Source organism: Entamoeba histolytica, genomic scaffold (genome assembly GCF_000208925.1).
Source record: "Entamoeba histolytica HM-1:IMSS scf_1104750516417 genomic scaffold, whole genome shotgun sequence".
NCBI classification, from domain to species: Eukaryota; Evosea; order Mastigamoebida; family Endamoebidae; genus Entamoeba; species Entamoeba histolytica.
In genome coordinates this window covers 121,826-140,924 of record NW_001914863.1, presented here as the reverse complement: position 1 = coordinate 140,924, position 19,099 = coordinate 121,826, and the positions used below count along the sequence as shown (strand labels likewise).

Genomic DNA, 19,099 nt, shown 5'->3' with positions numbered 1-19,099 from the left:
CATGGGATGATTTCAATAAAGACTATGATGATGTTGATAAAAATATGTCATTTACAACAACACTTGGTTTTACACCAATTCGTGTTCTTGTTTATCAATGTTTTTAACACACTAATTGACTTATTATTTAACTAAGTTGATATATTCTTTTCAAACTATTTCAATTTTCAGAACTACACAACAAAATGAATTAATTCAATCTAACCACATAATCATATGAATAAATAATGAATAAATTTAAATCATTTTATGAACAATTAAAGTATATGATGTTGTGAATATATTCAAAGTATAAATAGAAAGGTAATAGTAGAAATAAGAGATTATTCACAAAATTGGTATTGTAATAACATATAACTTATCTACAACTTAATAATACTCATTTCATATCAATAAAATACAACAATTATTATTAAAAGTTAAGTAACAAGAGTTCCATTTAATGGTTATTAAATTCTAGTCACAACATTCATTAAATTTTCTCTAGAAATAAACACATTTAAACAATGAATATATTTAGAAATAATCTTTGGATATTACTAATAATTTATTTAATACATTACATATCATTACAATATTATAGTCATTACAATTATAGTAAAATTAGCTTAAAACTATGTAAAAAGTTGGTGTAATGATGAAAAACGTAGTATTATGTAATGGTACTATATTTACAAAAAATGAATGATTTATTAATTAACAAAAAAGAATAATCTACAATAAAAATTGAACAAAAAAACAAAAATAACAAAATCAGATTGACTATTAATATATTGATAATTTCCTTGAACAAAAAACTTAGAACTACACAAAAATATCAATTAGTCAAGAAATAGAATGGCTATTGGATAATGTCATTTTTAAATTAATATGATTATGTTTTTTAAAGGATGGTTGATACATCTTTCTATTAAAATCAAATAACTGTTTATGTTCTACTAAAACAAGAATTTCAACGACTAATACATTGACTAAATTTGTTATAATAGTTTTTTATATTAACTATCTGTAAAAGATACAATAAAATAGATGTTTATAGTGGCATTATTTAATGATGAACTTAAATAAGGATAGTAATGATAAAGATTATTCAAATAACAATAATATTTATAATTGGTTTTATTAAAACGTAGTAACAATTAATTACAATTATTATGTTCTTTTTAATAATTTTCTTGTAAAAACCAGTTAATTTATAATAAACAATACAGCCATTATTGACTAACTAGACATTTAGATATTTTTATAAAATTAAACAAATCATTTTTCAGATTTTTAGTTAATTTTATACAGAACTTTTATTTATTTTTAACTTCTTTATCTTTACAATAAATTAGGAATGATTTAGAATAATTGGGTTGTAGACTTTTTTATTTTTAAGAATATGTTTATTTATATGATCAATATTCAAACAGAAAATAATTACAGAAATATTACTTTGCTTTTTCTCAGTGAGTTTTCGTATAAAACATGTGGATTTTAGTTATTATTAATATATATTAACACACGTCTAGTTAGTGATTAAGTGAAGGATATTTATTGCTCAATTGCTAACAAAAAATAACTAACAAACCAAAATTACAAAATATTGATTTTATATTTCCATATTTTTAATAAAAAGATTTTGTGGTGTGTTTTGTTGGTTATGTGATTAGTTCAATGCATAATAATTAATTTGATATATACCTTTCATGCTAATTCAAAATAATTTTGCTCATGGCAAAATTGAATCAAATAACAAAAAAATTGAATAGTCATTGTTTTGATTAATAAATATATAAAAAGATTAAAAACACATTAGCTTTATTTAATTATAATGGAGAGTAGAATGAGAAATGTGTATGTATAGAAATCATTTCAATAATATTTTTTGGTAACAAAAAGATAAATAAAGAATTTTCTTCATTTTTTAAAGAATATTTCTCAAAAACATATTTTTAATAATTATTGAACATGACTCTGAGAAACTTATTTTATTAATAAAATATACAAAAATAGTATTTAGAATATTTTCTTTAATAATGTTCAAATATTCTAATTGATATTCATTCAATTTCCTGTTTTATCCATAAACAAAGAAAAAGGACAAAAATATTCAGAATATTTATAAGATTTTTTTGGTCCCAAGGAATAGAATTAATACAAATACACAATCATACATAAAATTTTGATGAAAGAAGAAAAGATTCTATTGAAACTAGACAGAAGATAGGAATGATTTTTAATAGTATTGTTCTCATTCACATGATACTGTATTTTATTATTTAAACTTGTTTCAATACAGCAAATAATATAATTAAATTTTGTAACTTGAATTGTTTTGTAAACAATGTTTAATAAAAAAAAATAAAATTTCAGTATTTATCTTAGGAACAACTTTTAAGAGATATTACTTCCAAAAACCCTTCCTTATTATATAAACGGTTGCAACAAATCTTATTCTTTAAAAGAATATAATCAATGCGGATAAAAATGTCAGTCATTTATATTGTGGGAATGTCCATTTTTTCCTTAATCGTTATTGTAAACATTGCTTATATGATTATTAGACAACCAAAAAGAGTCATTCAATTACATAAAAGAATAATGACAATGCCTGAGATTAAAACAACATATAAAGACGAAATATTTGACTTATCTCATTTTAACTATGATGGAGAATGTGGAAAACTTTTTAAATATAAACCCAACAATCAGAGAGACTTATTAATTTATGGAGTATATTTTTCAGATAAACAAAAATGGTTTAAACAAAAACATACTACTATGAAAGCACTTTCACTAAATCAGCATGGAATTCCAAATGCTAAAAAGGTTTTGATGTTAGGTGGAGAAGTTCCAGAAGTCAACTTCACTTCCTTAATGAAATCAAAAGGAGTAGATGTTATTCCAGTAAAAGTCGATTCATTATATAATGGAGCTGTTCTTAGATATTTTGTAATACAAAAATACCTTGAAGAAAACAAAGAAAAATATGATAGGGTGTTTGTTGCAGATCTTAGAGATGTGTTTTTCTTTGAAGACGGATTTTCTACCTTTTCAGATAAACAATTATATTTAAGCAACGAGTGTTCTAGAACTAATAAGGGTGATATAAAATGTGCTTCTCTAGCATTGAAGATAACAAAAATATGGATGCAAAAAAGTATTAATAAAGAAGTTGCAGAATTATATGCAGCAAATAAAACTAAAATTATAAATTCAGGAACAATTTTTGGTGGAACTGAACATGTTCTTCGTTTACTTCAAATATTTACTTCTCATTTTAATTACCAAAGAGTTAATATATGGGGATATGATCAGTCATTATTAAATTATTTATATTATAGCGGTCAATTTAACTCATTAAATATTACGGTTGCTAATTGTGATCAAATGTTTTGTTTTGATATGAGAAATGGTTGTTATTACAATAAAAAAGAAAAGTCATTAATAATGAGAGGTTCTAATTGTTCACCAATTATTAGACATAAAATTGTCTCTAAAAATCCCTATTTTGACTTGTCCTAAGATTTATCATAAAAATCAATTAAACATTAATTTATACAGTTGATTTAAGCATGTTTTTTATTATTATTTTATAATTTTTAAAGATTTTTTTCAAAATTTTTTGTAATTTTATTTTTAATTCGCTAATATTTAAATAAAGCAAAATATTTAGAAATTTGTTAGTAAAAATTAATCAGAAATTATTTGTATCTTTCTATTTTAAATCTATTATTCCTCTTCAAAAAGTACTTCTTTTATTATGTCTCTTTTTAGAAGTATTGCTTTTGTTGACCAATAACTATCATTAATCCTTTGAATATCATTACTTTATCTTATCCTCACAAAGGTTTTGAAGATTCAATAATAAACTCATATAAAAAGTAATAAATTATTATTCTAACAAATAAAATATCAACCAAACTTTTAATCCAATAAATGTCAATGACTTTTTATATTTATTATAATGTTCTTTCTGGAATTTGTTTATATTTTTGTCGCAAGTTGTCAAACGGTTATGAGAATACGTTAATTTTTTTGTAAATAATAAAAAGAATACAGCAAATTCAAAACGCTTTTTGTTTTTTTTTTCTTTGTTAATTTTTCTTATTCTGTCGATTCATGTACTACTCTTAATTCACCAGTCACCCGAAAGGAACTTCTCTTCTTGTTTAGAAAAGTGTCTTTTTTTCAATGTTAGTATATAAACAAACCTTCGTTATAATATATGACTGTAGTATATAAATTAGTCAGAGTTTTGAACCATATTGTTATTGAGTTTTATGTTGAAGCTTTAATAAAAAGAATATGTTGTTTCTTTTTATCCTTTAATATGCAAACAACTATAATATTGGGTTATACTCTTTAAATTTTATAGCTCATACATTGAATTTTTATTGTCCATCCTATCTCATAAGTCATTTATATTTGTAGTAGTTCTATATATAATAATTTATTAAATTAATTTTGTATATTGTTTTGATGTAAATGTTGTTTTGTTTGTTAGATTAAGTAATGTCCAATAATACTTCTCTTATATAAGGTTCAAGTAAACAAGTACTGTTACTAATTTCGTTATTTCTTCTGTAAAGATAATTGTATGAATAAATGGGCAATTCATAAAACATTAATTTAATTATAAATCTAACATAAAGTCATTTGTGAAATTTTTTAATTTAGTTCATTTATTTAATGACATTCAACTGATTCTAAAACTTTTAATTACTGATAAGTAACATTTCACTTTATTTTTATTATTTTTAATATTACTGTATTAAATATCTGAGTATTTTATTTTCAAACCATATTTGTATTCTTATTAAGTCATATCAAAACTACTTATATAAGTACAAATATAATTAGTGTTGTTGTTCAAATTAAAACATTTTTATTTGGTTTAATTTTTTAATACCAGTTTGTGCATATTTCATTGTTGTTGTAAGTTATATTTCATTCCTCTTTTCTTTTATACAAACTTTTTATGATGAATAATACTAGATTATGTATTAGAATATTTTAATTTATCATCTATTATCTTTTTATTGAACTGTTGTATAATCATTTCATTCTATTTTTATTTTATAATCTCTTCAAATATTGGTAATATGTTTAGTATCAGTATGGTGTGTTTGTATAATAAATGAGTTTTATTGTTATAGCTGTTGTGCTTTTATAATTTAATTATTTCTTAAATTTCTTCATATTATTTACTTGTTTTTTGTTCATTATATTATTGTATTTTTAGTTGATAATTTAGATATTATATTCTTTTTTAAACTAATACAAAATTAAACCAACGGCTCTTGTCAATGAATAGACTTAACATTCTTTTTATATTAAAGCTATTTTATTTGATTTCGTATTGTTTATCGATTACTAATGATCAATTGTTATTATTTCTTTTTTAGTTTATTTACTCTACTATATTCAGTATTTTTTGAAGTTACAGTACTTTAATAGTTATATCTTATATAATTGAGTTTTATACTTATGTTTGTTTCTTTTATGCTTTATGTATTATTAGACACATTGAGGATTTTTATCAATACGAGTAATTTGTAAATAACACCTCTATGAACATATATATTAATAACTTTGAAATAGAATTATATTGTTAATGAAATATAGCTGTTGTATAAATTTTATTTCATCCAATACACATTATCATTTGAATAACACACTTTTAATAATAACCACTTAAATAACATTGTGAATATTCTAACATTTATTACGATTATTTTTATCATTAATAACACACTATTTATTATATAAATACATATGACTATTACATTATACTCTTTTGTTTTATTTTAATAAATTTTTATTCAATGAAGAACATAACAAATGCTGTTGCCATGGATATTGAGTATTATTATTGTAAAGAAATGAAAATATGAATTTATTCTTGAATAGACAACAGAGTCTGTGTCAATTAGATTAAAATAATAAATTATGATGCTTAAATAAAATATTTTGAAAATGTGAATAAAAGTGAAATAAGATATGAAAATGAATGTAAAAATAGTGTAAATAGAATATGAATGATAAAAATAATATAAATATGAAATATAGAGTATTAAAGAATGAAAATGAAATGAAAATAAGACAATATGAATTAAATTGAAAAATGATGATATAAAGAAATAAAAATATGGAAAGAAAAGAAAAAGAAATAACAAAGAATAGATTAATAAATGAATGTTTAGAATGATTTAATTGTTCAAAATGTAAAATATGATGTTAAGAATGATTAAATGGATTGTGTAATAAAAATAATAATTATTTGTTGATAAAAATTATAGATATTTATCATTATGTTATTTGATTATTTTGTATTTTATTAAAATTGTTGTTTGTTAAAGTATATTGTTAATAAAATATTCGTTGTTTGATGTGTTATTAACATATATTGAAATATTGTTTTGTATTCTGAATTGAAATTCATCAATTTAAATTAAAATGAATGAGTTATTAAACATGAATAAAAATTATTTAAAGAAGTAGTAGAAATACTTCAAAATGTTCATCATTCATTTGATGAAATTATTACCATTTATCATTATTATTTAGTTTCTATTATATTGTTTATGAATTATTTGTGAATGAAACATATGACTAAACTATTAAATGAGGAGAATGAATATTTGATAAGATGGATGAAATAATCAGAAGAAAAAGATTAATGATAGACATAACAAGAAACATTAAACAAAATAAAGTCTGTATTGAATAAAATGGAAAGAATCATAATGAAATGTAATGATGAATCATTAACAAAATAATGAATAAAATAATAGAGAAAATTATTTATATCGAAGAAATGAATATGGAAGATAAAATCAAGAAATTAGAAGAAGAAATTAATAAAAATAAACCAAAATTTAAGAAGAATAAAAAAGAAAGTGAAATACAATATAATGATTATTTAGAGAGTAGATATTATGAACAATGAGATGAATATCAGACAAACACATCAAATCAACAAAATAAAATAAAAGACAGATAGAAAAATCGAAAATGGAATATTTGATTGAAACACTGATGATTTGAATAAAAATACATCAATATTTTGTCAAAAAAATAAAGAATAACAAACATATAATAATTAATATCGAATATTCAGAATGAAATAAAAATTGGAAATATGTCAATTTGAAAATCAATGAAACTCATATTTATATAAATGATTCAAAGTCCTTTTTCTTCTTTTTTAACCTTTTAAATTTTATTATTGTTGTTGTAGTATTTAATTCATTCATTGTTCTCTTGTTGTAGTGGTTTGCAATAAATAATTTTCTTAATTCTTATTTTTATTTCAACAAGACATTAACATTCCTTAAATCAGTATTTTGGTTATATTAGTCATATAATATTATAAATTATAACACTGATATTTGACAATTGTGTTAGTGTATTTCATTTCTGTTAATGACTGTTTACAGTACATCAATTACCCTCTAATTTTTTGTTTATTCTTGTTTATAAAAATGATATAATATTTTGTGTTGTTACAGTAAATTGCTATAAACTAGAACGTAATATTTTAACATCTAAAAGATTTAACATTTTGTACATAGAGTTCCAAAAAAATTTCGTACAAATTAAATGAAATAAACTTTTTAAAATAAAATGAAGAAAACAAAAAGAGTGAGATAGTCTTTTTGTTGTTGACATCTCCTTATAAACGTCTATTATTAACACTGATTTTATTTGAACTAGAGTTAATTTAATTAAATCTCATTTTATTTTCTTTTTTAGTTTTTTTATTTTTCTTTTTTTTTTTGTGGAATTTTTGTTCTTCTCAATTGGAATTGAAGTGATGAACAAACAACAATTGCAAATGAAAATTAAACAAGCATTTTCAACAGCACTTGGACCAGTTACTTCAAACATTCCAATGTTGTTAATGGCATGGTTAACTGGTTCTTCAGTAAGTTATATTAATCTTATGTTTACTGCAACTTTAATTAATAATTTCGTTAACTCACTTTCAAATGTTAATGAAGTATTTAAAAAGTATACGAGCATTGATAAAAGTACTATATTAATTCTTAAAGTAGTTTATTTGATTGCATGTTGTGGCATACTTGGAATTGCAGTTTACAAATTTAGTAAAATGGGAATTTTACCAAACCGAGACTCAGATTTTCTCCCATCATTATCACAACGAATGGTTTGTTTCTTTCTTTTCATTTTGTCTTGTTATTCATTCAGTTACGCCTAAAGTTATAATATTTTTTTTAACTATATTAGATTGTTCAAGAAATAATAATTTAATTAAACACATTGTTTGTGATTTATTTTAAAATGAAAAGGTGTTAATTTTTAAATGAGATTGGTGTTTAAAATAATATGGAACAAAGTCATAAATGTTCAACCCTTTCAATCCATGAGCAATTTGTTCTAAATAAGTCATTAATATCAGTCTGTTTAGATAATCGTTCGTTCAATTCTTTTCTCTTTTCTTGATAACCTTTTTCTCCTTTCTTTGTTTCTTCAAGTCTTCTTTTTTGTAACACCATCTTTTGTTCCATTTGTGCTTTTGTTTCTTCAGCTTTATCTTCTTTGTTGTCTCGCTTCTTGGGTTTTTTATCTTTGTCTTTAAAACATAACTTTTTTGTTTTGACCTTTTCCATCTTCAATAACAAAAATATTTTTTTTTAGTTGTTTATTTTTCTTCTTGTGGTTTAATGTTTCATATTTTTGTGAAAAGAACTGGGTTATTTGTTTTAGAGATGGTGTTATAGATGATTTGAATAACTAACAAACCATTCTTTATAGTATAAGAAACCAAGGATAAATAGTACATTTTTATTGAATTTCTGAAAATAGAAATAATTAACGTTAAAGTTAGTGAAACAAAAATAGAACGGTTGACAAAAAACATGATTAGACAAAATAATATAGTTTCGTTATAAAATAATAAAAAATTTGAATTTAATAAAAATAGAAAAAAATATTCAAAGGTAATATTTTGTTTTATGATGATTGAAAAGAACGAAGAAAAACGATGTATTTTAAGATGAATTGAAAGATAGTTTTGATAACCCGATTTCAACAGAAACGGAAAAGACAAAATTGTTTTGGGGTTTTAATAATATAAATACAATCTTAAAGAACTCTTTTGGTAAAATAGAAGTTGAATATAATTGATGCAGATTGATTCACGTCAATGTTCACTAAGTGATCTTCTTCCTAAGCTACAAGGAGAAATTCAGTCTCATGGAGTGACTGTTCATAAAAAGAAAAGTAAAGTTGTATTATCATGGACAAAAGAAGAAGATATATTACTTCAAAACGCTATTCAATTGTATGGGATTAATAATTGGGATTTGATAGATGAATGTGTTCCAGGAAGAACAAAAAAACAATGTAAAGATCGTTATTATAATCGATTTGATCCTAATATTGTTCGTAAGCCATGGTCTTATGAAGAAGATCAAATCTTATTGAAATATAGAAAAGTTTATGGAAATAAATGGACTGAAATAAGAAAGTATCTTCCTGGAAGAACTGCTAACCAAATCAAAAATAGATTCTTCTCTCATTTTGCTGATTTGGTAGAGAATCAACCAACACAACCTATTCAAACTCATTCTGTTTTTATTCCTGTTAATTCAGGATTTACTGTTATTGCAAATTCACCTATATTTTATTAGTAAAATAAATGTTATTTCATTCAATTAAATAGTATTATTGATATTCGTTGTTATTATCTTTTTTATTAAAATATGTTTCAAAATAACTTCTTTTTTTTCCTTTAAGTTAAAACAATTCACTATTTTAACTGAGTTATTTCATTATATTCATGAAAATTGGTTTATTATTATTTTTTCATGAATTTGAACGAAAGAAATATTCAAAAACTTTCTTTTTAAAATCTTTTTTTGAAAACAATTTTTATAAACATTTTCTTTTTCTTCTCTTCTTCATATTCATTCATTGTTTTTTATTTATAACTTTAACGATTTGAAAATCATCAGAAAATATTAACAATAACCATTATGTCAGAAGATATTTTGGTTGTATCTTTTCTTTAGTTAACACTTTATTATACTTCCAAATATTATAAAGGGGTTGTAAAATGGAGTTGTACAATGAGAAACTATGGGTTTGCCAATAATAATAGTTGAGTTTTATTGAAGATAATAACAATGAAAGTCTATCTCATCCGCAAACTTTTCTGAACTATGACTAACAGCAACACAATATTAAGAACATTTTTTTCAAAGGAATTTTATCGAGAAGTTTTATAATTTTCATAATGCCTAATTATGTGTTGTGGTCACAAGTTTTTAGTTACAAATGACAACTGATGTCATTAGACCAAATAAAAGCAGTTTGTAAATACCAAAATACAATGCTAAAGTACTTATTAACTTTTTATGACTTTCAATTCTTAGCTGGTTATTATTGAAATGAAATTTTCATCATTTAGGTATGAAATATATCACTAACATTTTTCTTTAAAACAGTGAAAAGCTTAGGAAGAGACTAAATTAATAAAAACTAGCTTAAGCAAATAAAGGTCTAATCCTAATTACAAAATAATTAGGACAGAAAATAACTCACACCCCATTTTTTCTATTTTGTTAGTTTAACTATTTTTTATAACTTTTTTTGCAGAGACTAGAAGAAGTTAACTCTCCATCAATACCTTGGACTTTAGATTAGACAAAGTTGGTTCATAGCTATAATTATTATTTATCTCTTTAATATTATTTACAATTTATGTTATAGAAATTGTTAATTAATAAGTTATTAACATATTTTGATTAGAGACTAAGTACTTATTCAATGAAATAAGTCTGAAGCACATTCTGTTGATATTAATTTATCTAAAAGAGTAGTAAAATTAATAAATAAAAATAAGTTATAAAAAATACTAAATGAGTAATATACAGAGAGATGAATAAATCAATTATAAAGGAGTAATGTTTTTTTAAGAAGGTTCTTAGTATTATTAGAAATAGAAAATGGTTTAATTGTTTAACAATATTTTTATCACAACCAATTACAAAGGTTCTTTAACAAGTTAAAAAACTTGTTCTTAAAAAAAAAATACAAACCTTATTATGACTCAATTTTTTTATAACAAAATAATAATCTTCTTACCTAAAATAAAAAAAAAGATATGAATTATTGGTAGTTAAATGTATCAATTAATTTTAGTATTCAACAATCAGACTCACTTAATATTGTTACTGTTTAGAATTATCATCACGGTTTTTCAATTATTGATGATATTAAATTATTGTTAATCTTTGTTATGAAAATAAAATATTTTTTAGATATTATAAACTATTTTGTTATTGAATTTGAATAAAATAATTACCATGAATCATTCAAACAAAAACGTACCATAGACTTAATTCTATCATATAACCCTTTTATAAATGTTAATAAATGAAGAAATAATAGAGAAACAAATGATGTTGTATTACCTTAAAGTTTGTTCTATTTTAATAAAAGAGGATTAAAGTTTTTAATTCCTATTGCTGTATAAGTAAAGAAACAAAAATTCAATTAATATTTCTCAATGAAATTATTCCTTCTAATCATAAAATGAACGATTTCGTCATTCATTTTGACATTATCAATAAGAAGTATGTTTACAAATGCTGATGATGTCTGAAGCCATTTAAGTACTAATGGATTTGTTTTTTCAGCAATTTTGATAGTTGAGTTTGGATACTTCTTTGTATAATAACTCTTTCTGATACTTTTTATAGATGGAGTAACAACAGCTTGAATGATTGTCAGTTTTTGGTTGTTTTGATAAAGCTTTGAGTTATAATCAAGTCTCTTTAACATTTTCTGTGTTTCATTCTTGTTTGGCCAAATTGAATCAATCTGGTCTTGTGGAAAGAGATAGAGAGGAAGTTTTTGGTTAAAGGGATTTAAGCAAAACACAAACAATCGTTGTTTGATATGCACAAGTTGTGACAAAGGAATCATGAATTTGTTATAGTCATTAAGTACAAGATGTTTAGAACAACACTCCTCTATCAATAGACAAAGTGATTGAAAATTATTCAAGGAGTTAATTTGATACAAATGATTAATGTCTATAATAATAACTTCACCATCATGTTCTGTGAGAAAACAAGTAATATCCCGAAGAGCTGTTTCAAGTAATTGACAATACAATCCATGAAGTAAATAAAATTTCTTCAATTTATGATTATAAACAACCCTGAAATCAAAATATCGAATTCCAGCAATGCACTGATCTCTAATTCCAAGTTGTTGAGTCTTTGACCATCTTTTCATGAATGAACGATGTTTCTTGGGAAATATTGTGAAAGGAGTAATTCCATATTGTGGTAAAATAGTAGATGTTCCACTATCATGACTTCCAACCATTCCAATCTTGGTGATTGGTTTTAACTGGATTGTAGAATTGCATTTCATCCAATCAGAAGTGTTCATTACTTATATCGTAGAATTCAATAACCTTTCTTTTCTAATCATCCATTTATATACCCATAAAACAACTTGCTTTTCATTTAGTAAAAATACAAAACTTTAATTAGAGGAAAAGAAGATTTAAATTAATCAACTTCAACAACTATAAAAATTAATACATTGTTTATTTCAATGAATAAAACAAACCATCATCATCTAATACTGGAAGATTTTCCATTTCATTTTGTGATGTATTATAATTTGATGGCATTTTAACTACTTCAGGTTTTGTTCTAACTTCAACCACTTGATTTGATGTTTGAAGAATATTTTCAACCATTTTTGAGATACTGTTCTGAATAGAAGGAGAATTAATTAATTGAGAGAATAATGGTCGTAAGTCCCATTCTTCATTCATTGAACTAGTAGCGGTTTGATAACTATCTAATTATGAATAAATGAATAGACAAATGAATTGTTGAATATTCTAAGCAATTAAAACTATAAACAAACCAACAAGTTTTAATCTTAAAGTAATATTCTTCATTTGTTTCATTGCTAAAAGAATGTCAGTGTCATCAGTTAAGGTTACCCAATCTCCGTCTGTATCAAGAAACTTCATCAAATAACGTGGTCTTAACCTAACATCTTTTAAATTAAATTTTTTTGTAAATGCATCATAGAGAGAGACAATGGTGAGGTTTTGAAGTTCAACAATTCTAATATCATTCATATATTCTAACTTAAACAACGTCATGAAACTTCGTTATAATACACCTTTTTCAGATTTTTTATTTTTTCTAGAAAAAACTAAAATAATTTCAAATGAAACTCATCATTATTGTTCTTCTCTTTACCTTATCATCTGCAAATCGTTTTTATCATATGAGTGATGATGATGTCTTCAAAACTATTAGAAAAGCAGAAAGTGGAATAGAAAAATTAGAAGTTATTATGAAAGTTTGTAAATTTTATTAGAAAAGGAAAAAAAAAACTAATTAGAAGAAACAAGAACAATGTGAACATCACATTGAATATGGAGATTATGTAAGTGTTCATTATAATGGAACTTTACAAGATGGTGTCCTTTTTGATACAACTGCTATTAAAGATGAACCATTTACTTTTCAAGTTGGAGTACGACAAGTCATTCCTGGATGGGAACAAGGACTATTAGGTAAATGTGAAAATGATGAATTGACATTAATAATTCCACCACACCTTGGGTATGGAGATCGTGAAGTAGGAATGATTCCAGCTAATTCTATTCTTAAGTTTGACATTAAAATAGTGAAAGTTATTTCATATTTTGATGCACAATTTAATAAAATTCGAGATGATTTATAATATGAAAAAGTAAAAAAAGTAATTGAATATTTCAATGACTAATGAATTAAAATAAAATTACTTTTGTGCATCAGACATCTCCTGTTTTAATTGTTCCATTTCTTTTCCAAATGCACTAATCTCCGCTAATAAAAATTGTGAGTTAGAATTAGTTTTAGCATTTTGTTGTAATACAATCTCAGTTTCTTTTTCTGTTGCAAGTGCTTCATCTTCAATTTGTTTCAATTGCGCCTCTATACGTTCTTTAAAAGAGTCAAAGTCATGTCTAGTAGAATTAACGACGGATGACTCAGTAGTTTCAGTCATGTTTTCTTTTTTCAAAATAACCAGATTTTTTAAGATCATCTCATAAATTCCACTTCATTAATCATGGCAAAGAGAAAGGCTGCTAATTCAAAACGAGTTCAAAAGAACAAAAAGGCAAGAAAGGAATTAACTGAAGGGTTACGCAGACATCGCTTGGATGAAATATTGAAGAACTTAAAAGAGTCAACTGGTGTTGATGTTGATGAAATTGTGAGAAGAAATAGAACAAATCCTGTGAAAACTGAAGAGGAGCATAAATGATTGAATTTGATTTTTTAATACCAAAACAGGGTTTTTTGTCTTTAATATCAATACTTTTATTAATTTTGTTATAATAATAATAAAAATTCAAAGAAAAGAACAAATTAAATAAAAATGTTAACAACATGATGAGAATTGAGATTGAGATGTTGGTGGTTGATTTAAATTGACTGATTGAGAGGCATCAAGTTGTTGTGATTGAGATTGTTTTTGATAAAATGCGGTACGTGTGATATTGTTTACATTAGATGTTTTTGGTTGATTTTCATGAATAGTACTTGCAACAGTATTTCTTCTTGTTGAGAGTTGATCTAATGGTATTTCACCATTTCTAACTAATGAAATGGCATGACTAAACAATTGATCAATACCAACATTACTTGATTATTAGTTATATATTTTTATTAATTATTAATAATAACAGAAAGAATAAAATGATAATATGTTTCATAAAGGAAAATAAATCATTCAAAATATAAAAAAGTACAAACGTTTTAGCTGAACATTCATAATAAGACATTTTATTTTCTTGAGCAAATTGTTCAGCTTCAGTAGTTGTAATTTGTCTATTTCCTTCTAAATCTGATTTACAACCAACAAGAATAAGTTTAGTAGTAAAACTAGGATTTTGGTTTTGTTGAAATTCTCTAAGCCATCCAGAGATTGAAGAGAATGAAGCCTTTTTAGTGATATCAAAACAAAAACACATAACATGTCTATTTCTAAAATATGATGCAGTAATTGATCTAAACACTTCTTGACCAGCAGTATCCCACAATTGTAGGTTATATGCTTCTCCTTCAATATTTAATTTTTTACAACTAACATCACAAGACACTGATGCTTTTTCTGTTCCTGTGTATTTTCCAGTAATATATCGTTTAAAAATTCCTGTTTTCCCAACACCTGAATCTCCACAAAGCCCAACAGAAATTGTTATTGTTTTCATTCTTCAACTTTCTGAAAATTACTTTTTCAGATTGAAATCTTCTTTTTTCTATTTTTAAGTTTACATTATTCGTTAATGTTATATATAACGCAATACAGCATAAAAATACAAAAAGAACAGATACTTTTACTTAGAAAAGAGTTGATAATAAAAAGAAATTAGAATGAAATAAACAAGTAAATTAGATTGTTATTAATTTACCATCAATAAAAATACATTCTCCAAGACTGTCAATTGCTATCATATCTCCACTATCATATCTAATTAAAATATTATCCTCACTTACAATAAATGATAATTTAGATTTACCCATTGGAGTGTATATTTCTTTGTTATGTGTTTCTTTATAAACATAATTATCAATATCTTTCCATTTTAAATGAGGATTCCTTTCAACACGAGAGAGAATTCCTTTTGAAATATCAAATTTAAATTCTTGATTATTTTGATATACAAGACAATATGATGAAAACAAATGAATTGCTAATGTTTTATCATTATTCCAGAAACAAAGAATTGGAGTTTCATATTGAATTAATCCACACATCCACAGTTCTGATAAAATATAAATAGTATGATGTTGCATAATTTCAGCAATTTGAGAGATTTTAGGTAAATAATTTTTCATTGAAAATTGTCTAATTTGACTTAATGAGAGATTCGATTCGATCTAAGTTATTAATATCTATTTGAATTGGAATTTTATTTCTTTTCTTTTTTTTTAAAAAAAAAACATTCAGAACCAAACTTCATCATGTAGTTCTACTAATGAATCTACAACTCTTGCTGTTAATGAAATGTCATCTCTTATAGTATTAATTTCTCCTGTTGTTTGTTGATGATTTTTTTCAAGAGATAATTCAATGTTTTCTGTTGCAGATTTAAATGTTGTTTGAGTCACTGATTCTAATTGTTTAACTTGTTCTACAGTTTTACAAAGAATTTCAAAATTGTTTCTTTCAGTTGTAATAATTTCATTTTGAATTGATGAACTAAGTCTTTTGTCTTGTGTTGTTCCTTGTAATTTCTATTTTTTTAATCATTGTTTCTTGTTATTAATTCTTTTTAACATAACTTTCCAAACTGTTAATTCTTCTGTTAATTCTGTTATTCTAAACTCAATTCGATCTATATCAGTTTCTACTTCTTCAATTTGTTTGAAAATCTCTTCATATGAAACACTCATTTATATAATGAAATGTATTGATCTATTATTTCTTTCTTTTTTAGTTCATTTTATTTTTCTTCTTTTTTAAAAACTTTTTTATTCTTTTTGATGTTATTCTAAATATGGAATTAATCAAATGTAATCAAATGGAATGGTTATCTCTTCATCTATTCTTGACAAATTCTCTTCTTTTTTTTTTAATATTTCTTTAATGATATTACTGTGTAAAATATTTTTGTATTTATAATATACATTTCTATTTTCTTTATTAATCTTTCTACAAATAGTCATACGAAAATACATATGTTTATTAATTTATAAAGACTTTTATTATTTCTTGTGAAATTAAACCAGTGTAAATATATTTGATTTTATACTATCATTTATATTATATCATTTAATAAGAGAATGGAGTAATGATTAACAATTGTTTCATATTGTTTTGGTTATGTTTTTGGTTATATTAAAATACAAATGAAGTTAAAATTAGTACTTTATAATTTAAATTGATAAATGTTATAAATTCAATTATTAGTAGTTTAATTAATGAAATTTGTTTATTTATCTTTTCAAATTATATATTTGAATACATTTATTATACATGTAAATACTTTTTTGTGTAATATATATTTTTGTTAATTAATGAAAATAAAAATTGTAATATATCATATCATTTATAAAACCATTTTTTTCAATAAATATCATCAAATTATTATCTCTATACTATTTAGTTGATTAAACATATATTGATATAAAAAATATATCGAATAATCATATATATTGGTAATGTTGTATTCATTTGTACTTTTCTTAGGTTAAAATTATCTGGATATTCTTTGCTCTTTATAATTTCTTGACAAATGCTCTTCTTTCATTCTTAGTTTTATCTATTAAACCACAATACTCAAAGTAATATAAATAGATAGATGATGTTATTATAATTCATGAATAAAAATATACTCATTATAAAAACACTCAATTTTTTAGTTGATATTAAGTTCTAAAGTTTTAAAAAACACTACAATAAAATCTTTCATTTTCTACAATAATATAATTATTTTCACTCTTTAATTTTTATAAGTTCCTAACACTTTAGAAGTAAATTTAATGAAACTCTTGTTAAATAAAAACTTAAAGAATAACTAATGTTACTTTTAAAATACAATAAAATGCTAATAAAAGTTAAAATGAAATGACTTAGATATATCAGAGAGTTAAACAAAATAAGTCATAATTAAGTTATTTTATCATGAGAAAATCTGTAATGAAAAAAATGTTTAAATTTATTCAATTAATATAACAATTATCAAATATATTATTATGAAAATGTTGAAAAGAGATAAATTGATCAATCATGTAAAAAAAGAAATATTAAAACTAATAGAAAGGAAATAGCATAAGAAAATAGAAAATATACTTTTACAATTTCTTCATCATTGCACATAATCAATTGAATGCTTGTTTGTAATCAATTATTCTAATTATTTACTCACAGAAGATTATATTAAATTTAGAATATGAAATTATTTTATAATGAAAATGATAAACAAAAAAAAAACAATTAAATGATGGAAGTAATACACAAAATGAAAATATAATAAACAACATTTAAATAAATACAAAATATTATAAGAGAAGTTGATGAATATAAATATTGGATAATAAGGAGATAATCTAGTTATGATAAGAAGTGTTGGTTTATTCATAAATTATCAATAAAAATAAAAATAAACACAATAACAATAACAATAACAATAATTAAGAATAAATGAAAAATAATATGGATTAATTATTAAATGATGGTAATTTTGAATGAATAAACTCACATCAAAATATATCAAAACAATATAACTAATATAGGTAATGATAAAAAAGCTACTAATAATTTTCAACATATTGTAGAATATCAATAACATTATCTTTTATTTCTTTTTATAAAAAATTATTTATTGTTATATATATCATTTTATAAGTGAATAAGTAAAAAAAAAAGAAAAAAGGTTTAGTAAAACCTAATTATTAATTAAAAAAAAACTATAGTTTACTAGCCCTTTTGAACTAATTAAATCGAGTTCTTAAATAAACCCATTGGCATGGTTTGTTACACTACACATTTCATTTATATTTTTAACAAATGAAGTTGTTTTAACTAAATACTAATCTTTTTAGTCAAAGAAAGTAGCCGCAAAGTCAAACGTTCCAGAAGTTATTCCAGGTTCAACTAAAGATGCATTTGGTGTAGCCCATATTTATGCTACCTTCAACGATACTTTCGTCCATGTCACTGATATTTCAGGAAAAGAAACCATCATTAGAATTACTGGTGGTATGAGAGTCAAAGCTGATAGAGATGAATCTTCACCATATGCTGCTATGACTGCTGCTCAAGATGTAGCTAAAAGATGCAAAGACCTTGGAGTTACTTCCCTCCACATTAAGATGAGAGGTGAAGGAGGAGTCTATAGCAAGACCCCAGGACCAGGAGCTCAAGCTGCTCTCAGAGCTCTTGCTCGTGCTAATATGAAAATTGGAAGAATTGAAGATGTTACCCCAATCCCAACTGATTGCACTAAGAGAAAGGGAGGAAGAAGAGGAAGAAGACTCTAAATTTAATTTGATAACAAGGGTTTAGTATGTTTGATTTTTTTTGGTTTTCTTTTATTTCTTCTTAGATA

The 19,099-nt window shown here is 23.4% G+C and overlaps 10 protein-coding genes across 10 annotated transcripts in view; 6 read left to right on the top strand and 4 right to left on the bottom strand.

Moving 5' to 3' along the window:
- EHI_012450 (uncharacterized protein) overlaps nt 1-10 on the top strand; it is a gene marked incomplete at both ends in the record, with an annotated part of 579 nt that extends 569 nt beyond the window's left edge. Inside the window, one exon of the mRNA XM_001913367.1 lies at nt 1-10. This exon is cut by the window's left edge and continues 569 nt beyond it. Coding sequence (XP_001913402.1) covers nt 1-10 — 10 coding nt within the window.
- A 2,576-nt stretch (nt 11-2,586) lies between these two features.
- On the top strand, nt 2,587-3,510 carry EHI_012440 (uncharacterized protein; the record flags this gene model as incomplete). The annotated part of the gene is made up of 1 exon (XM_650243.2): nt 2,587-3,510. One exon carries the CDS (start codon nt 2,587-2,589, stop codon nt 3,508-3,510), a length of 924 nt encoding a protein of 307 aa, XP_655335.2.
- Nucleotides 3,511-7,825: 4,315 nt separating this feature from the next.
- On the top strand, nt 7,826-8,209 carry EHI_012430 (uncharacterized protein; the record flags this gene model as incomplete). The annotated part of the gene is made up of 1 exon (XM_001913366.1): nt 7,826-8,209. The coding sequence occupies one exon, from the start codon at nt 7,826-7,828 to the stop codon at nt 8,207-8,209; it is 384 nt and encodes a 127-aa protein (XP_001913401.1).
- A 928-nt stretch (nt 8,210-9,137) lies between these two features.
- Nucleotides 9,138-9,644, top strand: EHI_012420 (myb-like DNA-binding domain containing protein; the record flags this gene model as incomplete). The annotated part of the gene is made up of 1 exon (XM_650246.1): nt 9,138-9,644. One exon carries the CDS (start codon nt 9,138-9,140, stop codon nt 9,642-9,644), a length of 507 nt encoding a protein of 168 aa, XP_655338.1.
- A 1,867-nt stretch (nt 9,645-11,511) lies between these two features.
- On the bottom strand, nt 11,512-12,417 carry EHI_012410 (uncharacterized protein; the record flags this gene model as incomplete). The annotated part of the gene is made up of 1 exon (XM_650247.2): nt 11,512-12,417. One exon carries the CDS (start codon nt 12,415-12,417, stop codon nt 11,512-11,514), a length of 906 nt encoding a protein of 301 aa, XP_655339.2.
- A 160-nt stretch (nt 12,418-12,577) lies between these two features.
- On the bottom strand, nt 12,578-13,150 carry EHI_012400 (uncharacterized protein; the record flags this gene model as incomplete). The annotated part of the gene is made up of 2 exons (XM_001913365.1): nt 12,578-12,837; nt 12,907-13,150. The coding sequence occupies 2 exons, from the start codon at nt 13,148-13,150 to the stop codon at nt 12,578-12,580; spliced, it is 504 nt and encodes a 167-aa protein (XP_001913400.1).
- Nucleotides 13,151-13,218: 68 nt separating this feature from the next.
- EHI_012390 (peptidyl-prolyl cis-trans isomerase, putative) lies at nt 13,219-13,740 on the top strand (the record flags this gene model as incomplete). The annotated part of the gene is made up of 2 exons (XM_650760.2): nt 13,219-13,353; nt 13,399-13,740. 2 exons carry the CDS (start codon nt 13,219-13,221, stop codon nt 13,738-13,740), a joined length of 477 nt encoding a protein of 158 aa, XP_655852.2.
- A 684-nt stretch (nt 13,741-14,424) lies between these two features.
- Nucleotides 14,425-15,256, bottom strand: EHI_012380 (Rab family GTPase; the record flags this gene model as incomplete). Its single annotated transcript, XM_650251.1, has 2 exons — nt 14,425-14,686; nt 14,799-15,256. 2 exons carry the CDS (start codon nt 15,254-15,256, stop codon nt 14,425-14,427), a joined length of 720 nt encoding a protein of 239 aa, XP_655343.1.
- Nucleotides 15,257-15,437: 181 nt separating this feature from the next.
- On the bottom strand, nt 15,438-16,442 carry EHI_012370 (uncharacterized protein; the record flags this gene model as incomplete). The annotated part of the gene is made up of 3 exons (XM_650252.2): nt 15,438-15,926; nt 16,005-16,283; nt 16,341-16,442. The coding sequence occupies 3 exons, from the start codon at nt 16,440-16,442 to the stop codon at nt 15,438-15,440; spliced, it is 870 nt and encodes a 289-aa protein (XP_655344.2).
- A 2,037-nt stretch (nt 16,443-18,479) lies between these two features.
- EHI_012360 (ribosomal protein S14, putative) lies at nt 18,480-19,065 on the top strand. Its single transcript, XM_001913364.1, has 2 exons — nt 18,480-18,520; nt 18,594-19,065. The coding sequence occupies exons 1-2, from the start codon at nt 18,518-18,520 to the stop codon at nt 19,029-19,031; spliced, it is 441 nt and encodes a 146-aa protein (XP_001913399.1). The 5' UTR covers nt 18,480-18,517; the 3' UTR covers nt 19,032-19,065.
- Nucleotides 19,066-19,099: the final 34 nt, after the last annotated feature.